This window comes from Corythoichthys intestinalis, chromosome 15 (assembly GCF_030265065.1).
Source record: "Corythoichthys intestinalis isolate RoL2023-P3 chromosome 15, ASM3026506v1, whole genome shotgun sequence".
Lineage (NCBI taxonomy): Eukaryota > Metazoa > Chordata > Actinopteri > Syngnathiformes > Syngnathidae > Corythoichthys > Corythoichthys intestinalis.
This window is the reverse complement of record NC_080409.1, coordinates 26347859-26373636: the sequence shown is the minus strand read 5'-3', so window position 1 is coordinate 26373636 and position 25778 is coordinate 26347859. Positions and strand designations below refer to the sequence as shown.

General features: G+C 37.4%; 1 protein-coding gene across 3 annotated transcripts in view; it reads left to right on the top strand.

Moving 5' to 3' along the window:
- LOC130930835 (apoptosis-stimulating of p53 protein 1-like) overlaps window positions 1-25778 on the top strand; it is a 53400-nt gene that overhangs the window by 2905 nt on the left and 24717 nt on the right. For 2 of the 3 annotated variants that reach the window (XM_057859021.1, XM_057859022.1), the window contains exons 2-5: window positions 4526-4673; window positions 8363-8470; window positions 9182-9240; window positions 25301-25396. In XM_057859021.1, the coding sequence (XP_057715004.1) occupies window positions 4526-4673; window positions 8363-8470; window positions 9182-9240; window positions 25301-25396 (411 nt within the window). Of the gene's footprint in view, window positions 1-4525; window positions 4674-8362; window positions 8471-9181; window positions 9241-20606; window positions 21509-25300; window positions 25397-25778 lie in introns of those variants that run through there. The other variant, XM_057859023.1, reaches the window with a different exon arrangement.

Sequence of the window (25778 nt, the reverse complement as noted above, 5' to 3'; positions counted from 1 at the left end):
ATCTGATTAATATACAAAATATGGACTATGGGTTGGATTGCATGTATGGGTTTCACAGTATACTGTGACGAAATGGTGGGCCAAAAATACGGGCCCCTTTGCATTATTTTGCTTAGGGCCCCCAAATGGCCTGGGCCGGCCCTGTCTATAAGCATTCATTAATGCTCATGGCAATGTCATGTCATAATTATGATGGTCTTATAACAGTCTTATGGCGCCACTGTCAAATAAAGTGTTACCAAATACCATAACTAACAATTAACGAAACAACTGGAACAGTAACCGAAAGAAGAAATAATTACCGCAGAACATGAATTTTGATATTTACATCTGTAGTGCCGCAATGCATGTTAGGAGGCATGTTGGACAACAACAGTGTTCACAGCAGGTGGCAGCAGATATTGACTGTGTCCCCCAAGGGACCAGTGATGGCCAAATGAAGCTTCTTGAAGCAGTGAAGCTTTGCAATTGGTTCAAAGCGTCATGGTGGTTCATTTGATCTTACGACAGTCTTATGATGCCGGTGTCAAATATAGTGTTACCGGTTAATGTCTTTTGGTGTAAATATCCCATAATACTGCTGCGGATTATAGTCCAGTGCAGTTTATCTATGAACAAATGCCATTTTTGTGTCAAATATGGAGGGTGGCGGCTTACAGTCAGGTGCACCTTATAGTTTGAAACAGTAATTGTTATCATGGCTTGGTCTGACACTTAACCCATTGTCTGCCATTTACGATGAATGTAAAGGTCAAGCAAATGCTTCATCCTACACCTTTTTTAACATTGAATTAATTCTGTCATTATTATTGTAAATAGTATTATAATTGTTATTATAAATGTTATTGTCTTTACTATTGTTGTTGTTAGGTGTCTTATTGGTTTTGTCTGATTTTTAAATTGCTTTTAAATTCACTTTTTACTATTTTTAAGAAAAAAATTATTTTCCTCTGACATATGTCCAAAATAAAACATTCATTCATTCAAAAACATTCATTCACCTCCACCCTCCCACTTCAAATTGATTGGACGTCTTCTAGTGATACTCATTTATATTAACTGCTGAATGATGATTGGACACCACACGATCAGGAAGGGTGGCAATTTCTCATTTTTTTAATAGTTGCGTGCGTAGCTGGGTGACCCGCGGTTGGAAACAAGATTATTTCTTAGTACTCGCTGATAACAATGACGTCATTTTAGTGCTGTATCGGTGCAGATATACATACAGTATCGGTATCGATGCAACATTAGTAGTAGCATAAATTGAGAGAGTCTATAATTTTACCTCTGGGTGATCTGAATGGGCCTACTCTTTATGTGTTCGTAAGAAATATTACTATCTACTGTAAAGAATAATTTCCCTAGGATTTCAGTCATCTCTTGACTTCCTAATTGTTGTGCAAGGCTTGTTTTGTGTCACACGTCCTGCACAGTTTTTCCCTTCTGGTGGTGGATCCATGAAAACTAAACACTGGCATTTAGTGGGGATTGTTTATTATTATTCTGTATGTTTTGTTGCACACTGTATCAATAAAATAGTGTAGTAATAGTTGTAATAGTAATCGTAATGTTTGTTCTTTTATCTGTTTCCAGATTCTAATGTCTTCAATTGATACTCAAAATAATACTTGATACCAATTTAACACGTAAATGAAAACCACAAAATGAAACTTTTTTTTACTCTGTGTTTCTCAATTGGTGGTCACTGTCCCCCGCATCGGAAAAAAAAAAAAAAAAACTTCCTCAAATAGCCCCGAAATTAACAGGAATTACCTGGAAATACCACAAAATCATCTGAAATTGATCCAAAACCAACAAAAAAATGACCTGAAATCAACAGGAAGTGAACAATAAACAAGAGGCGACTCAGAAATGCACCAATGTCAACAGGAAGTGACCAATGAATAGGAAGGGACCCGGAAATGCCATGAAATAAACAAATGTTCCAAATTGTGCAGGGAGTCAACACGGAATGCTCCAAAGTGTACCGTAAGTGAAATCAGCAGAAAGTGACCAAAAAGTATCTTAAAATTAACAAGGAATTGACCCAATATTAACTCATTCGTTCGTTCGCCCCTCCCAGTCCAAATGGATTGGATGTCTAGCGCCAAACATGAGCCCGTTCTCCTTGTTTAAATGTCTATTGATGTGTATTGTTGTCAATGGCAGGCAACGAGTTTTTTTTTTTTAAATATAAATTTTAATGACATTTTTTTTTTTTTTTTAAATTCTTGTCATCATTTAATTTTTTATTTTTTATTTTAGGACTTTCTCATTTTCAGTGAATTTTTTTTCAATTTATGTTTCTATATTAAGTATTTTTGTATTAATCCTATTTTTATGTACTTATTTATTCCTCCAATGTTTTGTGTATATGCTGTATGTTAAATGTAAATTCAGGCACCGAGGGGCTAATATTATATGTGAATTAGTCCCATTGACTGAACTGTTCGCTTCACAATTAAAGATAGTTGACTGAAAAAGTGAGTGTTGTTTTTTTTTTTTCCTGTTGAAGTGGAGGCTCGTGTTTAAGTGGTCACATGTGGTTCCTATAGAGATGGTACTTGGTTGTGTGTGTGTGTCCATGTGTGCATGTGTGTTTGGGTGTGGGCAGAAGTAGCTTGAGTCAATGGAACGCAAATCACCTTCAGCTGTCACTGTATTTTGCCCTGCTTTGTGCAACCCCCTTTATAGTACGTACTCACAAGATATCAAAATACCATGTTCAAATATTTTTTCTTTCTTTCTTTCTTTCTTTCTTTCTTTCTTTCTTTCTTTCTTTCTTTCTTTCTTTCTTTCTTTCTTTCTTTCTGTCTTTCTGTCTTTCTGTCTTTCTGTCTGTCTTTCTTTCTTTCTGTCTTTCTGTCTTTCTGTCTTTCTTGATGGTGGAGCAGGTGGTTACAACATTGGAATGTACTAGTCTGTGATGTCATTGAACAAGGTTTGCATACAAATAGTCCAATTTGATTTTTTATTTATTTTTTAAAATCCATTTGTTTACAGCAGAGGTCCCCAAACTACGGCCCGTGGGCCGGATACAGCCCGCCTCCACATTTGGTCCGGTCCCCTGAATAATACCAGAGAGCACTTTGATTTTTTTTTTTTTTTGTCTTTTTTTCTCACTAGTGTTATTTATTTCCTGGCTTTTTTTCTGTGAAGAACCCAGAGAGGGTTATTTAATTATTATCTATATAATTAATAGTGTTATTATATTATATTATATTATATTATATTATATTATATTATATTATATTATATTATATTATATTATATTAATTACATTACATTACATTACATTACATTACATTACATTATATTATTTACTTTTGTTCCGTGAAGAATCCAGAAAGGGTTATTTGATTGTGGCTTTCTGAAAAACAAATTTTTACATTTAGGCACTCCCGCAATCGTCACACTTTTTCTGTTACAAACTAACGCCGGGCCCTCATTATGAGAAGGGAAAAGTTATGTTGCCCTCACAGGAAAAAGTTTGGGGACCCCTGGTTTACACGCACATTTCTGTACATTTACCGTCAATTTTCACATGCAGTGCTTCACAAAACACGGCACCTCACAATACAAAAACAAAACAAAAGAACGGCAATCATGCATGATGAGCTGTCTCCAAAGTAGCGGAGCATCTCATTGATTCCATGGGTGTAACGAATACTAAGGGAACTCTAAGTCAAAGAGAATTAAAGTTGGATTCACTTTGACTTAACACTGGACCGTTTTACTCTGAAATTAAACCCCAACACCAGGACCTGTTTGAATCCAACGGAGTAGATATTAACTCACATCGTGTCACATTAACAAACAGGTTTCAGTTCTGTTGGTATTGGCTGTGTATAGGCCTACATTAAATTTTAAACAACCACTATTTCTTCATCCACTGCAATTTCATGTCTCAATATTCAGGAAGTTTACAATGAAAATACGATATGTGATGCTGATTGTATTTGAATGCTTTTAGTCAGAAAAAAAATGTTTGCAGAATTACTATATATTTTGCATTTCAGGGACTAGCGAAACAGGGTTTAAAACAGTTTTAAATATTATTATGAAATATTAGATCCCTCATGAATTTTGGTTCTCTGAATTATGTCCCCTTCACGATTTGTGTTTGTGTGCGTGCGTTTGGGGGTGTGCGTGCATGAGTATGGGTGTTTGTGTATCTAATCCAAGATTTAGAGAATGTATCCCTGCTCAGTCCGTCTGCATGCAACCAGATCACATGATCTGGATAGGTGTGTAGAATACTAGGGATTAGTGTATAGTAATCACACGAGTGTTTGATGTCAAGTTGTGTTATACTGTATGTCACAGGGGCAATGCTTGTGTGTGATGAAAGGGAGGAAAACAATACTTAGGGGGGGTTAAAATGCTAACTATGTGGATATTAGAATACTAAGAATATCAATATTCATATATATTTTTTTTAAATTGTGTCAGTGGCTGATCCAAAGAGACCTGGCTTAGAAAAGAAAAACAAATTAATAACTAATTGTTTCTTTGTTCACAGGTGATCCTGACAGTTTACCTCAATGACACCCAACAGATGCTGACTGAGGTCCCAGTTACACCCGCAACCAGAGTTGCAGATGTGGTGGAATACTGTAAAGAGGCAGGCGAAGGGCAGTGTCACTTAGCTGAGAAATGGAATGGACATGGTGAGTGTGCTCTTGGTCCAAACAAATAATGTTTTATTGAATAGTATCTGCTTATACTGTAGGTATATAATTAGTCATGGACAGTTGGACATGTTCACCAAAAACACAATAAGCAAACTAGAAGATGCAATATCAGGAGAAATTGCATGGGGATGCTTTGCTCTCTTGCCCATAGGTCACCTCCTGCAGATTGTCAGTCACTTCCTATTGATTTTGGGGCATTTTTCGGTCACTTCTACTTAACTCATTGGAGGCTAATGACGGCGCTAGACGTCCAATCCCTTATAACGCTTTTTCATTCGCCCCTCCCCATCAAAAGAGACTGGACATCTAGCGCCGTCAATGGCACGGAAAGAAGAGCATTCTAAGCTAGTCCTCCCTGTTTAAATGAATTGGGACATCTATCATTGTCAATAGTACTCAATGAATTAATTGTGGGTAACTTCCTTGTTCATTTTAGGTTACTTTCGGGTCACTTTGTTTTGATTTTGTGTCACTTCTTGCACATGTTGGAGCATCTTGTGGTCAGTTTCTATACATTTGGAGTCATCCTGTTGATTTTAGGGTATTTCTGGGTCACTTCCTGTTGACATTGTGTCTTTTTTTCCAATTGGAAATTACTTTAATTGTTTTTGTTTGATATTGGTGGAACCATATGTATTGGGCAAACACTTTTTATTATTAATTATTATTGATTAATTAATTAACTGTGTGAAAACAACAACTGTATTAAAACTATTCATTTCCTGATTTTTTATGTGAAAATTATGTGTATTGGAGAAAAAATGTAGCATGAGATATAATTTGAAATTTAAATGTTTTTACCACTGGGAATGAACAGGGCTTATTTTGTCGAAAACTGCATTTTTGCCGCATTCATAAACGTTAGGGGTGAAATCAAAAGAAAGCCTGCGTCGTGTGAATTTTTGGAATTTTTCAAAATTGAAATATTGAGAATCGTTCAAAGTGCGGGGGGCTGTGCGGCATTGGACAAGAAAAAAAAAACTTATATTATAACTGGGGAGCACACACACTTAGTATACTCTGGTGTGGACAGTAGGATAAACATGAACAAAGCCAAGTCCATTAAAACATAACCTCATTTTATGCCTTGTCAAACTAAATGGACCAGTCTATCACATGCAGACACTTGGACCCACGGTGGCCTACATTCATTCAACCCAAAGTGTTAGACCAGTGATCCGCATCATATCGCTGAGTATGTGTGACTGAGTGGTCCGGCTATAAAAGGTTCTCAAACTATAATACTTTTAAAGGTTAAACATATACAGCAGTAGTCAATAAATGCAAACGATAAATTACAGGTATCTGTAGTGACAAGTTGCAAGATGTCATGTCTGAAAGCTACAGTACTGTCTGATGGCTTTTTGTTTTTATGTGTTGATACCATTGTTTACGATCCTGGTATTTGCGTTAATGGAGTGATTGACTGCAATAATGTACTCTAGTGCCAATTTACTCTATATACTTTCCGTCTGTTCTTTTAAAAAATCTGAATTGTTGCGCCCGTTCTGTTACTGTTTTATGCCACTTTCATGTATTCCCAATAATTCTTTTCTTTTTAATTTACATGTTTGTCTTGCATACTGTACAGAGAGCCAACTTACACACACACATGCAATAAGGAGGGATTCAGTGTGAAATTGGGGCACAGACATTGCCTCAACATCTGAGCTTGGGGGTTGTGCTGGTCGAGGCTGGCTTGTGGCATAAACAGTTTATGCATTTATTTAAGATCACATCAGCTAAAGCCACATTCAATAACGTGTTCTTTTTTATGCAACTCCTCAACATTTCCAACTCATGCTGTACAATATGATGATTTACAGTACATTTTACCTATCTATTGTCATTATCACCATAAAAAGACCTATTTCTGCAATGCATATTTTGGCCAGAAGATAGCGCTCCAATTGACCTGACATGCTACATTGATGGAATTCCATACGCCGGAGAAGTCCCTTTCTCCACTCAATAGTTAACCTTTGCCAACCATTCTTAATTAATGCATCCAAGACAATCGAAAACAGCAACACACAATCCACAAAGAACAGTACAGTGGTACCTCGACATACGATCGCTTTGACACACAATCTTTTCGACATCCGATGTAAAATTTGACTCGCCATTTGTTTCTAAATCCGACACCATGCTCGAAATACGACGATTTATGACAGCACCACAGTTTCTTTGTTTTCCCGCAAGACGGACACAGGGCGGATTTTCTTGTGAGAGAAATTAACATGGGTTCTAAGAAGGTGAGTGCAGGTGGGGAAAAAAGGTGACACTTTCCATTGAACTGAAGATGGAAAAGATAGAAAAATGTGAGCGTGGTGTGTGCGTCCGTGAACTGGCTCGACAATACGGCCGATGAATGTGTACGATCTCCATGGTCCTCCTCTGACCTCTGTTCGACAGTCTTTATAGGTTAAGGCAGGGGTGGGCAAACTATTCCACAAAGGGCCGCAGTGGGTGTGGGTTTTTGTTGCAACCCATTAAGAGGACACCTTTTCACCAATCTGCTGTTTTACAAGTGCAATCAGTCAATTGCAGTCAGGTGCTTCTCATTTCTGCTGAAACCTCATTGGTTAAACTATCTGTGCTGGGTCAGCTGGAATAAAGACCAGGACCCACTGCGGCCCTCGAGGACCGGTTTGCCCACCCCTGGGTTAAGGTGACAAGTTTTATTGCGGTAACATCGCCAAAGAAATCGCCGGCTTCATCAAGTTTTTAATCATTTATTTCAGAACTTGTGCAATGCAACACGCCCACTGTCCGCCGCAGTTGACACTAAGAGCAGCAGAACATTAAAAAAAGAAAGTAAAATCTCTACCACACCTATGTCACTGTCACATCAGCCACGTGTTGCATTCAGGTACATCACGCAAAAGACATCTGCCACATTACACCCTGATTCGTACATTATTGCAGGAATTATTATTATATTATTATTCCGATTTTTACTTATAATTTTTTGTTTTGCTATTTGTAATGACCATTTGTAGTGGTACCAGCAGTAATTATTAAGGATTTAGTGTAGGGCTGTTGAATGAATTCAGGGAATTACAATCTATTTTTATGGGAAAATCCTGCTCGACATACAACCATTTCGACTCACAAACAAGGTCCTGGAACGAATTAACTTCATATGTAGAGGTACCGCTGTACAATTCATTCCAAAATCAATAGTAACTAATTTATTATTATTATACTGCATTTATTATCAGTAAATATTACACATTACTGGGTGCTGCATTACCTTAATCCTGTGCATCGGTTTGCTATCATTCATTTGACATTTTTAAAATGAAATTAACCCCCACCCCAAAAATATGAATTTCATTTAATGTAAATTTTAAAGTTTTTGGTTTTGTATAAGGATAAATATGATTGTTGATTTATTCGGCTACAGCACAGAAAAGAACACATCAGCACTTTGGTTCATTTCTTCTGTCATGATCAATATAAAAAAATGATAGTTTTGTATCATCATATCACATACGTATGTACTGTAATGGCATACAATATGGAATATGAAATGAAATATATATCATTATTAATATTTCATTTCTTCAGCCAACAAATTCAGTACTGCAATCAGAATTACAAAATTCTTATCACTTTCCTTCCCTTTTGACAAGTTGGTTTTTCCTTTTGTCTCCTTTCAGAGCGAGTTCTCCCTCAGCAGTTGTTACTAATGGACCTTCTTCAACAGTGGGGTGCCAGGAGGCCTGAGGTCAGCTTCTACCTACGACACTGTCCTTCCTTGCCACAAGGTACCACACTCTACTATTCTATGCATACCTACTGTGTACATGTCAAGGATTGGTGATTTAATTACTGTGAGAGAAACATACTGTGAGTGTTTTTATCGATCTGCCGCCTGTTCTGTTAGTGTGATTTTTCCCTCTAAAAATAGTACTTGATTTTTACGGTTTTTATTTTTAGTTGTACTTTTTAAGGCAACATTAAACTCACGAGAAGAATAGTACACAGTGAGTAGTGTTTACGAGGTTTAGAGGTGAGGTCAGGGGCTCAGTCAGCAATTAGCCCGATAAGATGATTAGAATTATATAACATGCATGGTGCAACCCGGAATAGGAGGAACGGATCCCTAAGAAATATTAATTACTTTATGGTCTAATGTATTGTAATTCATGCAAGTACTTCATTGGTTGGTATTTTCACAGATCAAATAAACATGCACATGACTCCTATTTGTTTCTGATGCAAATGTTGGTATATCTTCCCGGTTTCAACAAAGGTACAGAAATGTCAAGTGTCTAAATGCGCAGAAACAGAAATTCAAATGAGTTCAACTACAAGACAAGGCCAAAGGCTAGGGGTGTTGTCACTTCCAACATGTTAGAAATACTTTGAGTTTAGGGCTTTCACTTTCTTCAAGTTACAACAACACAAATTGGCTGGATTGATGACCACTCCATAACATGCTTCACTAATATAAATGTTTCTGCTTCTTTATACAGGAAGTCTGCAGCCTTTGGAGACAACTTGGACCATAGAAGCAGAAGGCACTAACACTGGCGTAAGACATACATCACACACCATCCATCCATCCATCCATCCATCCATCCGTCCATCCATCCATCCATCCATCCATCCATCCATCCATCCATCCATCCATCCATCCATCCATCCACTCCCACTTATCCGAGGTCGGGTGGGGGGCCAGCAGCTTCAGCAGAGAAGCCCAGACTTCCATCTCCCCTACCACTTCATTCAAATCTTCTTGGAGGATCCCAAGGCATTCCCAGGCCAGCCGGGAAACATAAGGGTTGTTTACATGGTGACTCTCCGAGAATACGAAAAATTTCAAATTTGCATTTATATGGGCCCGTCTCCATTCGAACAATGTCGCAATTCCGCATGAAAACGATGTAGTATTCATGCCAGGCCCTAGGAGGCAGTGCAGATTTACAAGGCGACAGCGAATGATGCACTTTGACCCCACCAAAGTTCCTCAGCCCGGAAAAAAATATGCCCGCCCACTCCAAGCAATGGCATTTCTTTTGTTCAAAAAGGCACAAAAATGGAAGCATTCAACATATTCAATTTAAAAATATTATGAAAACAGTAAATTAAAGCCGACATTCTTTCTTTCAACATTCAGTTTTAATGTTTAGTAGCACCCCTGCGTACGCCCAATGTGACGTGTAGGAGTGCTGACGTTATCAGCACGGTCTCGTGCCGCGGGAGCCTTTGATATGCATGCGGAGGAAGGCCCCTCAATCCCTCGCAATCGAATTCTTCCACTTTGGAGGCAGAATTTAGAATTTTTCGTCTTCGCCGACACCATATGCATGCGAAGCCACTTCGCAGCACAATCATTGCGTCTTCGTGTCGCAGAGTCACCATGTAAACTGCCCCATAGTTTCCCCACCGTATTACCGTAATTTTCGCAATATAGAGCGAACCTGACAATAAGCTACACAGCCCAAATTTCACCTAAAGTCAATATTTACTCTGCACCTGACTATAATCCGCAAGTGTCCATGTCTTAATATGGGAAATTTACTTCAAGAGATGTTACATGGAAATGTTTGAGGGATCATACATATATATTTATTGACCAAATAAACATCTACACACCAAGGGCGTCTTTCGCATGTAGTGGTCCCGCTTGTGTTCTTTTAGGGAATCTAACCATAAAACACTTAATTAAAAAAAAAAGTCGCTACATTAACAAAGAAGAAAAAAAAAATCCACTTTACCTCGGCCTCTATGCTTGCAGCAGACGAAGTAGCATGGTGTAAGCTGTCAAAACATCTATGACTAGCCTTAAACTGTTCTTCTGTAATGGCATCAAGTGACGAACAGAGCCTTCGTTGGCAACAAAGTCCTCTGACTTCTGGTTAAAACAGACTAAGTGACGCTAGGATAGCATCCCCACATCAAAGCAAACAGTGGATATCCCTCCTTTAAAAGTCATTCTTTTGCACCGGTACATAGCATCAGAGGAAGCCCTTTTCATCTATAAAATTCCCAGTTTTTTATAAAGTCTGATAGAAAAAGGATTACTGTCTAGCTAACACAGTTTTGGAACGCTAATACAAAGTTAGGGTTGCATTTGTGTAATCGTGCTGCGCTGGGGCCCCGGGGAAATTACAAACAAAACTTTTTTTTCTTTTTTTATGAGAAAACCCGAAGCTCATTTGTCCCCCAAAAATTCACAGATAAGCCGCTGTGTTATAAAAGTTGCAAGGGAAGATTACAGTACTTATTCTTCACACACAGCTATAACCCTAGTCCTAAATGCTAAAATGTGATAGCTTATCAAACCACTATTTTTCCAACCACAATTGGTAAACAGGTTGTAGTTGGGGGAAAAAATGAATCAAGCGTAGGCTTTTGAGCAGCTATGCTGGATTTGTTGTGGTTTAGTGCTGGTCTTGCTGCGCAAAAGCACAACAAATCCAGCTAAGTGATCACTAGCATGCGCAGGATTTTTTAGTAGACATAGTAGTTTGGTCTTTTCCATTGTTTTGAACTCAGGCGAGACACTTCCTTTACAAATGCTGGTTAGGCTGTCATTAACCATGTTTTCGTGGAACAGCGTTGGTCAGTCTGCCTGTGAGTCAGCTAGTGTGTTTATGTGTGTGTTGGCCAGTCAGTGAAGGTGGGATTAGCTTGGTCTCATGACATAACCAGGCTAAGAGGATTGTTAGCCAGCCAAACAGCTCCTCCTCATCCTCCTCTTCCTCTCACCTTTCCCGCTCCTTCACTATTGTCTTGCGGTGCTTTCTCTTCTGTGCTATTTTCACATTTGCTGCAAAGACCAAAAGAATTTGAGGTGTGGCTGCAGTTTAAAAGGGCGGGGGGTAAGTTCTGCAAATGTTTTTCAAATGACCTTTTTTCACATTATCACAAAATTATTGCACAATTGTTTTATATTTTGCACTTCATACTTTAATACATACTTATTTGTGGTTATTTCACAATGTCAGGGCAGAGTGTTTGTGAAGTGGCAAAAATATTGAGTAGACCTGCACAATGTTAACTCATGTCGCTCTTGTCATCCTCGTGATGTTAACTGAAATGAGTTTGTCACGAGTAGACGTCCCATCAGTTTGAAATGGACTCTACGTTTAGCGGCAACAATGGAAGCCAATAAGTTAACAAGTTTACATAAAGCATTCAAGGAATACATATGTATATAAAAAATAGTATTGATAAAAAAAGACTAAATTAAATTGAAAAATACAAAAAAATACTTAGAACCCCCCCTCCATTTTTTAAAATAAGGTTCAAATTAATTAGCAATAGAATAAATATTAAAAAATTAATTCAACATCTACATTTTTTTAAAAATTAATAGAAAATAAAAATACATATTTTATTAATAATTCCTCCTTTTTAGTTTTAATTTAAATGAGTTTGAGACACAAGTTTACCACTGTTAGACATCCAACCAATTTGAACTGGGATTCTGACAGCAAATGAACATCTGTTGATTGGCTGCCAACTAGGGTTGTTCCGATCATGTTTTTTTGCTGCCGATCCGATCCCGATCGTTTTAGTTTGAGTATCTGCCGATCCCGATATTTCCCAATCCGAATCCTTTTTTTTTTTTTGCTCCCGATTCAATTCCAATCATTCCCGATAATTTTTCCCGATCATATAATTTTTGGGAATGCATTAAGAAAAAAATGAATAAAACTCGGACGAATATATACATTCAACATACAGTACATAAGTACTGTATTTGTTTATTATGACAATAAATCCTCAAGATGGCATTTACATTATTAACATTCTTTCTGTGAGAGGGATCCACGGATAGAAAGACTTGTAATTCTTAAAGGATAAATGTGACTTTGTATATTGTGACTAAATATTGCCATCTAGTGTATTTGTTGAGCTTTCGGTAAATGATACTGTAGCCATTTAACTGTTCTGCCCAAATGCATGATGGGAAGTGCAACCATGACTGTGCGTAGTGGCACCAATTGAGATATCTTCTCTGTGCTGGGAAATAACATAGGGTGTTAAGAAAAAGATCAACTACTATCTTGCTTTCCCCACATTGCTTTCCACGATATTTCTAATTGATGAGAGAGGGATTGTTAGGCTTTAGCCAGTTAAAACAAGGCTCCAAAGACTGCCAAAATTCACTCTACTCATTTTACGCTGCCTTTTAGCTCTACATATAGGTAAAATGGCGCCATTATAGATAGAACTCGACTATGCGTGAGTAGGTCGTGCAGCGCATGCGTTAATTGCGTTAAATATTTTAACGTGATTAATCAACAAAAAAATCCATTACCACCGTTAACGCGATAAATTTGATAGCCCTACTTTAAGCCAAAACTAAAGACTCTGGATGAGTGTAAGACATTTTGTCTGTAAATACAATTATTCGTTAAATACAATTAGAAAACGATTTAATTAAAAAAAAAATATATATATATATTTTAAAAAGGCATGTCCGATATTTTTTTGCTGATTCCGATACTTTGAAAATGACGTGATCGGACCCGATCGATCGGGACATCTTTACTGCCAACCCTCCCACTTCAAATGAATTGGATGTACTGTATCGTGCCGTTAATGGAAGCTAATGAGTAAAAGCCGCAGGGAAAAAAGTAGAGGCTTATAGTCTGAAAATTACTGTACTCTCTTTGAGACTGAGTAACATCTGGAATGTGAGTCTGCCAGAAGTGCAACCATGCAAATCTTTTTTTTTTTTTGCTTTGTTATCCCATGTTTCACTTTGCAGCCCACACACGCCTACCTATACCTAGAACAATGGGCCGGTTTTGATGAGCAGGAGTCTGTGCTTTCGTGATTGTGTTTTTGTCTGAGAAAAAGATGAGAAAATGAGAAACGTACTTTTTATCACGAGGCAAATCAAACTAAATTCTGCAGGGGTGAAGTCAAAGTGTGGGAGATGGAGTGCAGTTTGGAGCATAGGGGAGTGACAACAGGGGCGCTGCCAGGGATTTTGGACCCCATGAAAAGATATCACTTTGGGCCCCACCACCAGTGCCGGGACATACACACACATTTGAGTATTAACTACGTAATTTCCTGCGTTCTGGTGAATCTTTACACACTAATTTGTGCATTTTCTGCATTAATTTAAGATGAAAATCAGGCCTGTCCAAATTATCGCGTTAACGCGAGGTAATTAATTTTTTTAAATTAATCACGTTAAAATATTTGACGCAATTAACGCACATGTCCCGCACTGTCCCATGTCAGACAGTATTCTGCCTTTTGGTAAGTTTTACAGCAAGTTTTTTTGTGCTGTCTAACAGCGAACTCTTGTGGTCGCTTTGCGACATGGTTTATTGCTTTCTTGCCAGTTCAATATGGCTGCATGACGTCTCGGGCTGACGCCTACATTGTAATGTTGTGATTATATGATCCTTGGACAAGATTTGTCCGTAAGTATGGTTGTTGTAAAGAATGTACATATTATGTTAGTAAGCGAAATGTTATATTTTTTGTATGAGACGCTTTTTGTTAATGTTTAGTGAACCTATAGCGTGCTAAGCTAACGTTGTTGCTAATGCAATGCTTGTGTACTTTTTTTTGTAGTTTCACTACGGTCTAAAGAGAACAATGGTTTGAGGCCGTTTTATTAATAGATCAGATGAAAAAGGAAGAAGTCTGATTATTAAGGCGTCGTTCACTAGCTGTCTAGCTGTGGAAAAAGTAGACGCTTCGGAGTAAGGACAGCATAGACAGATTTAAATGACAGTAGAGTGAAATGCCCACTACAGTCCTTATATACCGTATGTTGAATGTATATATCCATCTTGTGTCTTATCTTTCCATTCCAACAATTTATTTTACAGAATATATATATATAATATACAGAAAAATATGGCATATTTTATAGATGGTTTGAATTGCAATTAATTGCGATTAATTACGATTAATTAATTTTTAAGCTGTAATTAACTCGATTAAAAATTTTAATCGTTTGACAGGCCTAATGAAAATATATTTATGTAAACATACAGCGTATAGAGCAATAATGAATAGACTGATATCATCTATAAGAAATGAACTGAAGGCCATCTTATACAATTCAAATATATTTTTATTAGAAATATTCTCAAAGCAAATACCATAATGAATGACTTAGAATAAATGTTTTGTTTGAACTTAACTATACTACAGTATACATTACAGTATACATTACAGTATACAGTATACAACTGTTTTAGTATGAGGTGATTGCTAAGGATTTGCCTGCTGTACTGATTAAATGTAAGCTAAAAGTGGAGCAAACACAAGCTAGCAAACAATTGCAGTATTTCATTATAGAGTGGGCTTAGCCTCATCTGGAAATTTGCGATCTCCACTATAGGCTACAGCTCCGAAGTGAGGTTCCTTCTTAGCAAACTAAATTCAACTGATAACAAACTAAATTCTTGACAAACTGGATTCAAGTCCAATTTAAAAAAGAAAATTTCCACACCAACTTTCAACATCTGTAGGACACCAAAAAATGCCATCATTATTTGGAATTCATGTTTTTGAATAGGTGCATTTCGTTCATTGAGGCCGGGAAAATCCCGTATTTCTTACGGAGTGAGCTGGGACCTCGCTTCGTAGCTAAGATAACAGGTTAATTTGCAGCACTACACTGACACAAGACACCAACCTTCCTTTGTGAAGTACTTTGTCACATCCTGTTGGCCTTTTCTACCCATCTCCTGTTATGTTTTCTTTTCTTTCCTCTTTTGAAAACCCGATTTTTGTTTTGAAAACATTTCTGCAGTACCCAGTGCGCGCACCCTCGAGTCATTGGATGGTGTAAATGCGCACCACTCTGCTCCCGGTCTGATCGAAGGAAGGGCAGACCAAACCATTTAATGAAAATATGGGGGTTGGGGGGTGGGGTGGCAATACATATGCTCTCAGGGTGTTTACTTTTTGCCAAAAACAAAACAAGAAAAGGAAACCCTTCGTTTTATTCCAATTAAAATGATAATGATTAATATTTAAATTTGCAAACGATTACCTAATGTTCTAATTTTCTTTGTGGGCCCCTATCAGGGCATGGGGCCTTAGAATCAGTGTCACTTTTTACCCCTATACGGCGCCCCTAAGTGACAATATATCTACAGTGTAAAGTGAACATTGTTGTTTTTTAGTTTAGAAATAGCTTGTTTTTCCTCTTTAGTAGTTGTATCGTTGAATGGTTTATCGCTAATTCTTGTATGGTCATTTGCCAAACTGTGAGATAATCATCATCATGCGCTGTTCCTACTCTTAGCGGAGAGGTTGCTTTTTTTTGGTGGGAGGGGAAGTGGTTACGGGATTTGGGGTGGATTGAGGTAGGGCAGAGGTGTCCAAATTTTTTCTCCAAGGGCTGCCATCAGAAAAAACAAAGGATGCAAGTGCCAAACCTTCCACTTTCATTTACTAAACAGGATAGGAATAAGTTAAAAAAAAAAAAAAAAAAGTTTTTAGAAAGTATTTATTTTTAAGTATTAACTCATTTCTTGACTGGTATCCATGGCGATCAATGGCCAATGTATTTTGACTGCGAGGGTTGGCAGCGATCATTCAATCGCTGCCAACCCCCCGTCAAATTGGACTGGACGTCCATCACCAACAATGGCAGTGAAACATGACCACTCAATACCAGCTTTCTCATTTGAAATTTGAATTTGATGTCTACAGTGAATGAGTTAAGGTCTACAAGCTACAGAATAATCCAGTGTTACTGTATGAGTGTATTGCATAACATAAATATTTATACTACTGAAGCAAACTTTGGAGATCAAAGAGGAAATGTCCAGTGACACCCAAAAAAAAGAAGAAGAAGGGGAAAAAAAGCCTTCAGCTGCCAAAAGAGAATGGCGTATTGGCTTTGCCAAGTCTGCAAGAATACTTCTTTGTAGGGCTGTCCCAAACGACTAATTTTCTCCCGATTAGTCAGCCGACTATTTTTACGATTAGTCGACTAATCTAATAATTTAAAAAAATATTTTTTGTTTTTGTTTACTAATTTAGCAATGACATTTTTGTTGACGCTTATCAATTCACAAAAAACATATTGGAACACTTAAATTATTTACTAAAGTACAAATAAACACGTAAATAACAATAATAAATCACAAATAAACAATGACTTCAAATGCTGATAGAATTAACTAGTGTAGCATCCCGATTGAAAAGATGGTCTCTTAAACTGATGGTTTACAACTTTTATTCCATCCTTGATGTAATCACACTGTAAGAGCTACGGTGCACACAAATAAAACAACACAATTAGAAATTAACGAAAACTTTTCACCTTTTTCGTTTTAAACCTTATTTATATATCAATGAATTGCCTATATGAATTTCCTTTACCTTAATTTATTACCTTATCCTTGACAATCTCTTCCTTGAGTGCAATCACTGTATATACTGTATATATTTATGACCTTTTAACGTTATATAATTTTCTATACCATAAAATAAACCATAACATGAAATAAACCTTTCAGTTGGCAATACTAATAGCACTTATAGGCCCATTGTCAATGAAACATTATTATTTAGTAAAGCGACAGCACCCTCTGGTGTACAAAAAATGAAAAAAATTTTTTTTACAAACGGTGACGGCGCTTGAGGTGTTTATTCACGGTCGACGTGCAGCCAAGCTTGGCAGTGAAGAGACAGGACACAAGAGTGTACCCTCCTTTATTTCTTTGAAATAATTCAATGTTTTGGACACTCTGGTGCGCTTTTTTGGCTTTGTGCCGCTTTCCCCGCTTGCATACAGAGCATCCGACATTCTGAACTTTCCGCGCATATTTTTTTTTAACCCTTCATTAACCGTCGACGGGATGTTGTGCTCGTCGACGGATTTACGTCATCGATGACGTCGACTATGTCGACTAGTCGGGACAGCTCTACCTCTTTGCAGCACAAATCAGACCTTTGATTCATGGTGCAAGGAAGATTATTCTGTAAAATGGATAGAATAAATAAATATTGAGATGCGGAATTTAATAGCCCACAAGGAACAGATTAAAAAACTGCATAACCAACAGGGGGGAGATTACTATGAATACAATGGATATATGGAAAAATGTGGTGGAAAGGTACAATCTGGAGAGGGAAACAAAAATTCTGAGTTGGTTTGCATTTGATGAAGATTTTACACCAGGATTAAATGATAAAGGGTTTAGGAGGGGGGCGAAAAGAGGCATTACAGCAATAAGTAAAGTAAAAAAAAAAATAAAAAAATAATAATAGTAATAATGTTAATACCCGTATTGGCCCGAATATAAGGCGGTGTTTTTTTTTTAATTGAAATAAGACTGAAATAGAGGGGGTCATTTATATTTGCGGTCTAGACATTATACCCATTCACGACGCTAGATGGCGCCAGATATCATTGAAGCGATGTTCTGTCATGACAGATCTCAGCTACTCTCAAATTTAACCAGTTTGCATTATTTTATTGCAATGTTTTTCCTTATTCAGATTTGTTTCAAGACTACAGTTAGACTTCACTTTGATGGTTAATGCAGTTATTGCAATTTTGTTGTTTTATCACAGTAGATTAGTTTATTTAAATTTCAAAAACCAGAAACCATTCATTTACGAATGTGATTGCACTTCAGTTTACATATTTAAATGTTCAGATATCAAGATTTGAATGAGGCAAAATAACATGCTTTTTCTCTCAAATATATTGTTATAATCATTTGTTTCGGATGTACTGTAATTATTTTCTGTATAAAAATTAATATGGTGTTCAAAAAGTCTTTTTTCAAACTTGAGTCTTGAAAAAGAGGGGGTCATCTTATATTCGGGCCAATACGGTAATAATGATAATAGTCATAAGTAAGTAAAGAAGGAGGCAAGCTGCAGAGTTCTGAAAAATTGAGGCAGAGATTTGGACTGGAGGAGGAGGACCATTATAGATATTCGAGGGGTATTCAAAAAGTAATGCACCCAACTTTATTATGTACAAACAAATCATAATAGCAACATGTATTATACATCAAAAGAAAGGTACAAGCGTGAGGATTACATTTTTACTTCTCCCCATAGTCTCCACCTCTCTCAAGAGCTACAGTCCACCTATGAACGAGGGCATGTATACCAGTGTTGTAGAACTCAGCCGGTTGATCTCTAAACCAATTCTTGACAGCAGTTTTCACTTCGCAATTGCCATATCGGTTGCCCTGGAGTCCTTCTTTCATTGGACCAAAGAGGTGGTGGTTTGACAGTGCCAAATCAGGAGAATATGGCGGATGTGGTATCACAGTCCATCCAAATGAAGTGATGACCTCTATGGTCCTGATGGTTGTGTGAGGACGTGCATTGTCATGCTAGAGGAGCACATTTGCCATGTCCAAGTTAGGCCGAACACGTCGAATTCTTGCTTTGAGCTTCCTAAGAGTCTCAATGTATACCTCAGAGTTAATGGTTTCCCCCTTCGGCAAAAAATCCACAATGATTACACCTTGGGAACCCCAAAAAACGGTGGCCATAATTTTGCCAGCTGATTTTTGGGCCTTGAACTTTTTGGGCTTTTCGGCTATGCTGGCTTTACCCACCTCTTCGTGGTCTTCAGTACTGTTTTTAAATCGCAGCACCCATCTTTTTACAGTACTATAATCTATGGTATCACCCTTGTAGACATTTTCCAGTCGGGGTTGAATCCTCAGAGGGGTTTCTCCATCTGCAACAAGGAATTCGATTACAGCTCTTTGTTTCTGACAAACTTCAAGAGGGGCAGCCATTTTGGAAGCCAGTTTAAGATTTAAAAATCTTAAAATAAGAAAAACACATATAACAATCGCAAGAAGGTTTGTCCTATCATGTTTGTGCCAAATATAAACAAGATTGGTAAAATCCTGTACCAGCAATGCACTTGAGTGCATTACTTTTTGAATGCCCCTCGTACAATTAAAGACAACTATGAAAAAGAGGTCAAGTGTGTAACTGACAATGGGATTAATGAGGTGTTTAGGAAAGCTTATGATGGTAAAAATGTGTTTTCGGAACTGTATAAAGCACTCATGTTATGTCAGATGCACACATCTCTGTATATTAAGGAAAAATGGGAGAAAGAACTCAAAGCACAAATAACCGAGGAAGAATTGTCAAAGATGTGTGAGACACTGAGCACATCTACTAGCTCCAAGGTTTGGAGAGAATTTAGTTGGAAAAACATTGTAGGGTTCTTTATAAGTCCTTTGCAAAGGAAAGAAAATGATATGTACTCAACATTGTGCTGGACAGCATGTGGATATGAGGATGTGGGACACTTGCATATATTCTGGTCATGCCAAAATATAAAAGAATATTGGGATATGATTTGGAAGGATTTGCGGAAAATAATAGGATATGGGATTCTGAAAACACTCGAGGTGCTTTACTCGGGGAACCTAACCTGGGAAATGATTCAAAAGGAGAATGAGTACCTTGTCGAGGTGTTGTTGAAGGCAAGTAAAAAAGTAGTGACAAGACTGGTATAAAGTGGACCAGCCAACTGAGGACCAGTGGATGTGGACGGTGGAAGAGCTATGTAAAATGGAGAGAATTACATTTAGATTAAGACTACAAGAAAGTCAATTTGAAGACTAATGGAAGAAATGGAGAGACTTTAGAAAAAAAAGAGGACACCAATTTCAAATGATAAACAAGAACTTTGATATATCGACTAAATTATTGAGGAGAGATTGAAGGCCGGGCCTTGATATTGTAGATTAGCGTTATTTGATGTTTTATTTATTAATGCATGTGTTTTGTGTTTTTTTTTCTTTTTTCTCGATTTATTGGTGTGTCCTGCTTGATTTGTTGTCATTTCAAGACACTGGGTGTAAGCGTCTGGGGTTTTGTAAAACTGAATAAAAAACAAGTGGAAAAAAAAAATCACAAAAGAGATGTAGCTCAGTTTATCACATTGAATTATTATTTATTTTTTTTTATCTCAGTTTTTTTAGGTAAAACAAAATACTGAAATTTTTGTTTCCTACATTGATCTTACTTTGATTTCAACATGTTTTCAGCTTTTGACTATTGATCTATTGGAGCGGCACCGTATAAGTGACCAGCTTAATCTAGTGTTAAAGATGAGAAGTGCGACAAGATATGTATTGAACTCAAGCGTGTTGTATGGGACATATTGAGTGATATATTTTAATAATTTGCTGAGGGCCAGTAAAAGCTGGGCAACGGGGTGCAGTTTTCCCGCAGGCCGTAGTTTGGACACCCATGGGCTAGTATGTAGGTGAGACTTGGTGTCGTTGCAGCAAAAAGTGAGCTGTGGCTGCATGACAAGGACTGATTGAAGGAGCATAGACTGAAACTAGACAATGGGTTGTAGGAGAGATGCTTAAAATGCACCAAATAGGCTACCAATGTCAATAATACCGATAATAGCAAATTTTGAAAATCTGGATAGAAAAGGATAGAAAATTGTTTTGTTTTTTGTTGTTATTGGTAAAATAGAGGGTTTTTACCCAGAACGTCATGTCCTACTATCCCAATAACACTTTATAAGAAAACACAGGGAGGGAGGGAGTGTGAGTCGTGCTCAGGAGAGAGTGTGAGAGAGAGAGACAGGAAGAGAGGGAGGAGGAGGTGTCGTAAATTATAGCACATCAGCACCGAAATGGAAGAGAAAGTTGTGATAAGAATTGCTTTGTTTTTCCTCCGCCGCAACCCTGTAGCATCCTAATTCTATCAGAAAGCGTAACGGTTAGCCTGGTAGTCTTTTAAGGATGGAGTGGAATGAGGTGGACATGGTGCAGGAATTTACCATTGAAGGACAATGCAGCAAAATTAAAGTCCGCTCCTGCAGGATCACATGGGACAGCCTGCAGGTAAAATACAGCACAGCAGGAAACCGGTAGCGTCTGCATGTTAATATCACTTGGAAATGACACTAGTATGGTGTACAGGATGTTGCACAGTGGTCATTGCATGAGCTACCAAAAGCAAAGAGCCCTAAAAGTGCTATCTCCTGTGTTCTGTGATTCTTTGCATAACTGAGAGGAATATGATATAGTTCAATTTATTCATTTTTAGATTTTTTCTTTTTTCCCCAACTATGACAAGGGATTACATTAACATTGTAAAAGAAATAATAATAATACAAAGGATAAAATTAAGAAGTGCAACACAAAACTGTTGCATATTGGACAAACACAAAGCAATCACAATAAAAATGTACTTAAATATATTAAGATAATGGTCAGCTGGCAAAATGGTGACAGGCAAAGATGGAGCACAAAATGTTTGCATTGGGAAAACTGTTCTCTGCAGGTGTGGTGCAAGATACTATAAGTGGATTAGTGCAGTAATTTAATGAAATGACACTACGCAATTTTTTTTAACCCCATGCAGATGACATCTAGCTATGTTATAATTTGTACCATTACCATTCTCGGAACAATTTCGATACCTAGCTGTGTGGTATCGACCGATGCCGATTCTGTACCGATAACACATTTTTTGAAAAAAAATATACAATTTATTTTTCTTTTATTACTAAACTACTGCAAATTCACATGCATTTAAAGTCATTGCTATCATGGCTATCAAAGTAAAGAAATGTATGTGCACTCGCGCACGGATGCCAAACATTTGTGTGCGCAAATGAAAGTAAACAATTGCAGGATGTGGCTGGGTTGGGACCTTCCTTTCATGTCATCTTGCATCCCTTTCATTCCCCCCACTTGCTGTTACATTTACAGTGGACAAAAAAAGAGACGTAAGAAAGCAAATGATAAACTGAAGCGCTAATTACATTTTTGTCTCTATTTATTTATCATGCTTCTGTAGTGCTGTGTGATATGCAAAAAATCTTATATCATTTCACGATATAGGCCATTTTATATCTCAATTTCGATCCGTCATGATATAATACATTTTTGATTATTTGTTCCAGAATTAACAATTATGACACCCCCACACTTCATCCTTGAATTGACATGAAATTAGCTGCTACAAATGTTAAATGTATCAAATAGTGCTGCCACCCAAAACTATCCAATGTAAACAGAAGCAGCACAATAGTATAGTTATATACTAATATAGTAATGTGCACAATATTATTAATATTTAAATTAATTATTATTGCTATTGGAATGAGTTATGTTTTTTTGTTTGCATTATATGTGTTATTTTCAGTTGTCTTCAATGCATTACTCATGTAAGACTGTCAGGCGGGGCCACTTGGCTAAATATAGGAATATCTTGAGGCCGATTGGCAGTATTACCATAGCATATGAAATTCCATTCCAAATCAGCGAAAATTGCTGGCCGTCTGTTGGCAGAAATGTGCATTACAGGAACATGTCTTTGGTAGGCTGACTCTTACATCCCTAGAATGAGCTACTAACACCTACATGTAATATGCAGGCCCACAAGAACTACGGTTGTGTGTGTATATATACATATATATATATATATATATATATTTATATATGTATATATGTATATGTATATATATATATATATATATATATATATATATATATATATATATATATATATATATATATATATATATATATATATATATATATATATATATATGTATTGGCACCCCTGCAATTCTGTCAGATAATGCTCAATTTCTCCCAGAAAATGATTGCAATTACAAGTGCTTTGGCAGTAATATCTTCATTTATTTTGCTCGCAATGAAAAAACACAAAAGAGAATGAAAAAAAAATTAAATCATTATCATTTTACACAAAACTCCAAAAATGGACCGCACAAAAGTATTGGCACCCTCAGCCGAATACTTGGTAGCACAACTTTTAGATGAAATAACTGCGAACAACCGCCTCCGGTATCCATCAGTGAGTTTCTTACAATGCGCTGCTGGAATTTTAGACCATTCTTCTTTGGCCAACTGTTCCAGGGCTCTGAGATTTGAAGGGTGCCTTCTCCAAACTGCCATCTTCAGATCTCTCCACAGGTGTTCTATCGGATTCAGGTCTGGACTCATTGCTGGTCACTTTAGAAGTCTTCGGTGCTTTCTCCCGAACCATTTTCTATTGATTTTTGAAGTCATTGTCATTGTCCTGCTGGAAGACCCATGACCTCTGAGGGAGACCCAGCTTTCTCACACTGGGCCCAACATTATGCTGCAAAATTTGTTGGTCGTCTTCAGACTTCATAATGCCATGCACATGGTCAAGCAATCCAGTGCCAGTGGCAGCAAAGCAACCCCAAAACATCAGGGAACTTCCGCCATGTTTGACTGTGGGGACCGTGTTCTTTTCTTTGAAGGCCTCATTTTTTCCCCCTGTAAACTCTATGTTGATGCCTTTTTCCAAAAAGCTCTACTTTTGTCTCATCTGACCAGAGAACATCCTTCCAAAACATTTTGGCTTTCTCAGGTAAGTTTTGGCAAACTCTAGCCTGGCTTTTTATATCTATGGGTCAGAAGTGGGGTCTTCCTGGGTATCCTGCAATTGAGTACCTTTTCTTTCCGATGCCGACAGATAGTATGGGTTGACACTGTTATACCCTTGGACTGCAGGACAGCTTGAATTTATTTGGATGTTAGTCAAGGTTCTTTATCCAACATCTTATCTTTCATTGAAATCTCTCATCAATGTTTTTTTTTCCGTCCACATCTAGGGAGGTTAGCCACAGTGCCATGGGCTTTACACTTATTGATGACACTGCGCACGGTAGACACAGGAACATTCAGGTCTTTGGAGATTGACTTGTAGCCTTGATATTACCTACGCTTCCTCACAATTTTGATTCTCTAGTTGTCAGACAGTTCTTTGGTCTTCTTTCTTTTCTCCATACTCAATGTTGTACACACAAGGACACAGGACAGAGGTTGAGTCAACTTTAATCAATTTTAACCGGCTGCAAGTGTGATTTAGTTATTGCCACCACCTGTTATGTGCCACAGGTAAGTAATAGGTGCTATTAATTACAGAAATTAGAGAAGCATCCCATGATTTTTCAAAGGGTGCCGTTACTTTTGTCCGGCCCAATTTTGGAGTTTTGTGATAATCATTTAATTTTTTTCCCCATTCTCTTTTGTGTTTTTTTATTGCAAGCAAAATAAATGAAGATGTTACTAGCAAGCAATAGTGCAATCATTTTCTGGGAGAAATCGAGCATTATCTGACAGAATTGCAGGGGTGCCAATACTTTTGGCCAGCACTGAATGTAGGACAGAAAATGATATCAAGTATTGTTTTGAGTATCGATGTCAAGTTGAACATTTTAGCATGGTGACAACAGTAACGAGAAGACTGATGAGATTGCACTGCAAATATGATAATGTCATTGACAGTAACACAAAAAATGAAGCCAAATAGAAATCAGGCCATTTTCCCTGAACTAATGCTATAACGCCTCCACCCCGCCAAGGCCACCAGCTGCCAACATAATAACATTTTTGTAGTCAGCTGAAGAAACTGGATGACCCTTACATGAAGTGAAACGTGTGCAGCTGTGCAGTCTAGGCCAGAATTTATCTTGCACTATTGCTGTTTGAGTTTATCAGGAACAACCTCATCCATCTTGACTTTGACAATCTATAATAGATGGACTCATAATGAAATAATACAAGCAACATATGGAAGTTATCATATTAAATTACAGTACATCATCTTATTTTACTGTCCCTATTGTGTAGGTTCCCCGAGTGGAGCTAACCCTCTCTGAACTCCAGGAAATGGCCACAAGACAACAGCAACAAATAGATGCTCAACAACAGATGTTGCTTGCCAAGGTAACTTTATCATGCACGCATAACAGTCATTCTCTAGATGGATTAGGTGTCACTAAGTGTAAGGTTGTCTATCTAGAGTCAGTCTGAAAAGGATTAACCTTGGTACTCCAGTAGTTAAAGTGATAAATGTGCATCTGTGTGGTTCAAAGATCATGACTCGTGTTTTTTCCATAAGTATGTACTGTAAAAAAAATTAAATGATCAACTCATTAGCTGCCATTGACGGCGCTAGATGTCCAATCCATTTGGATTGAGGATGAATGAACGATTGTGAAATATGAACATTCAGAGCCATGAATAAAAATGAGAAATGGTACTGAATAATTATTAGTAATTTAAAGGGAACCACAGATAGAAAGACCTGTAGTTCTGAAAACATAAG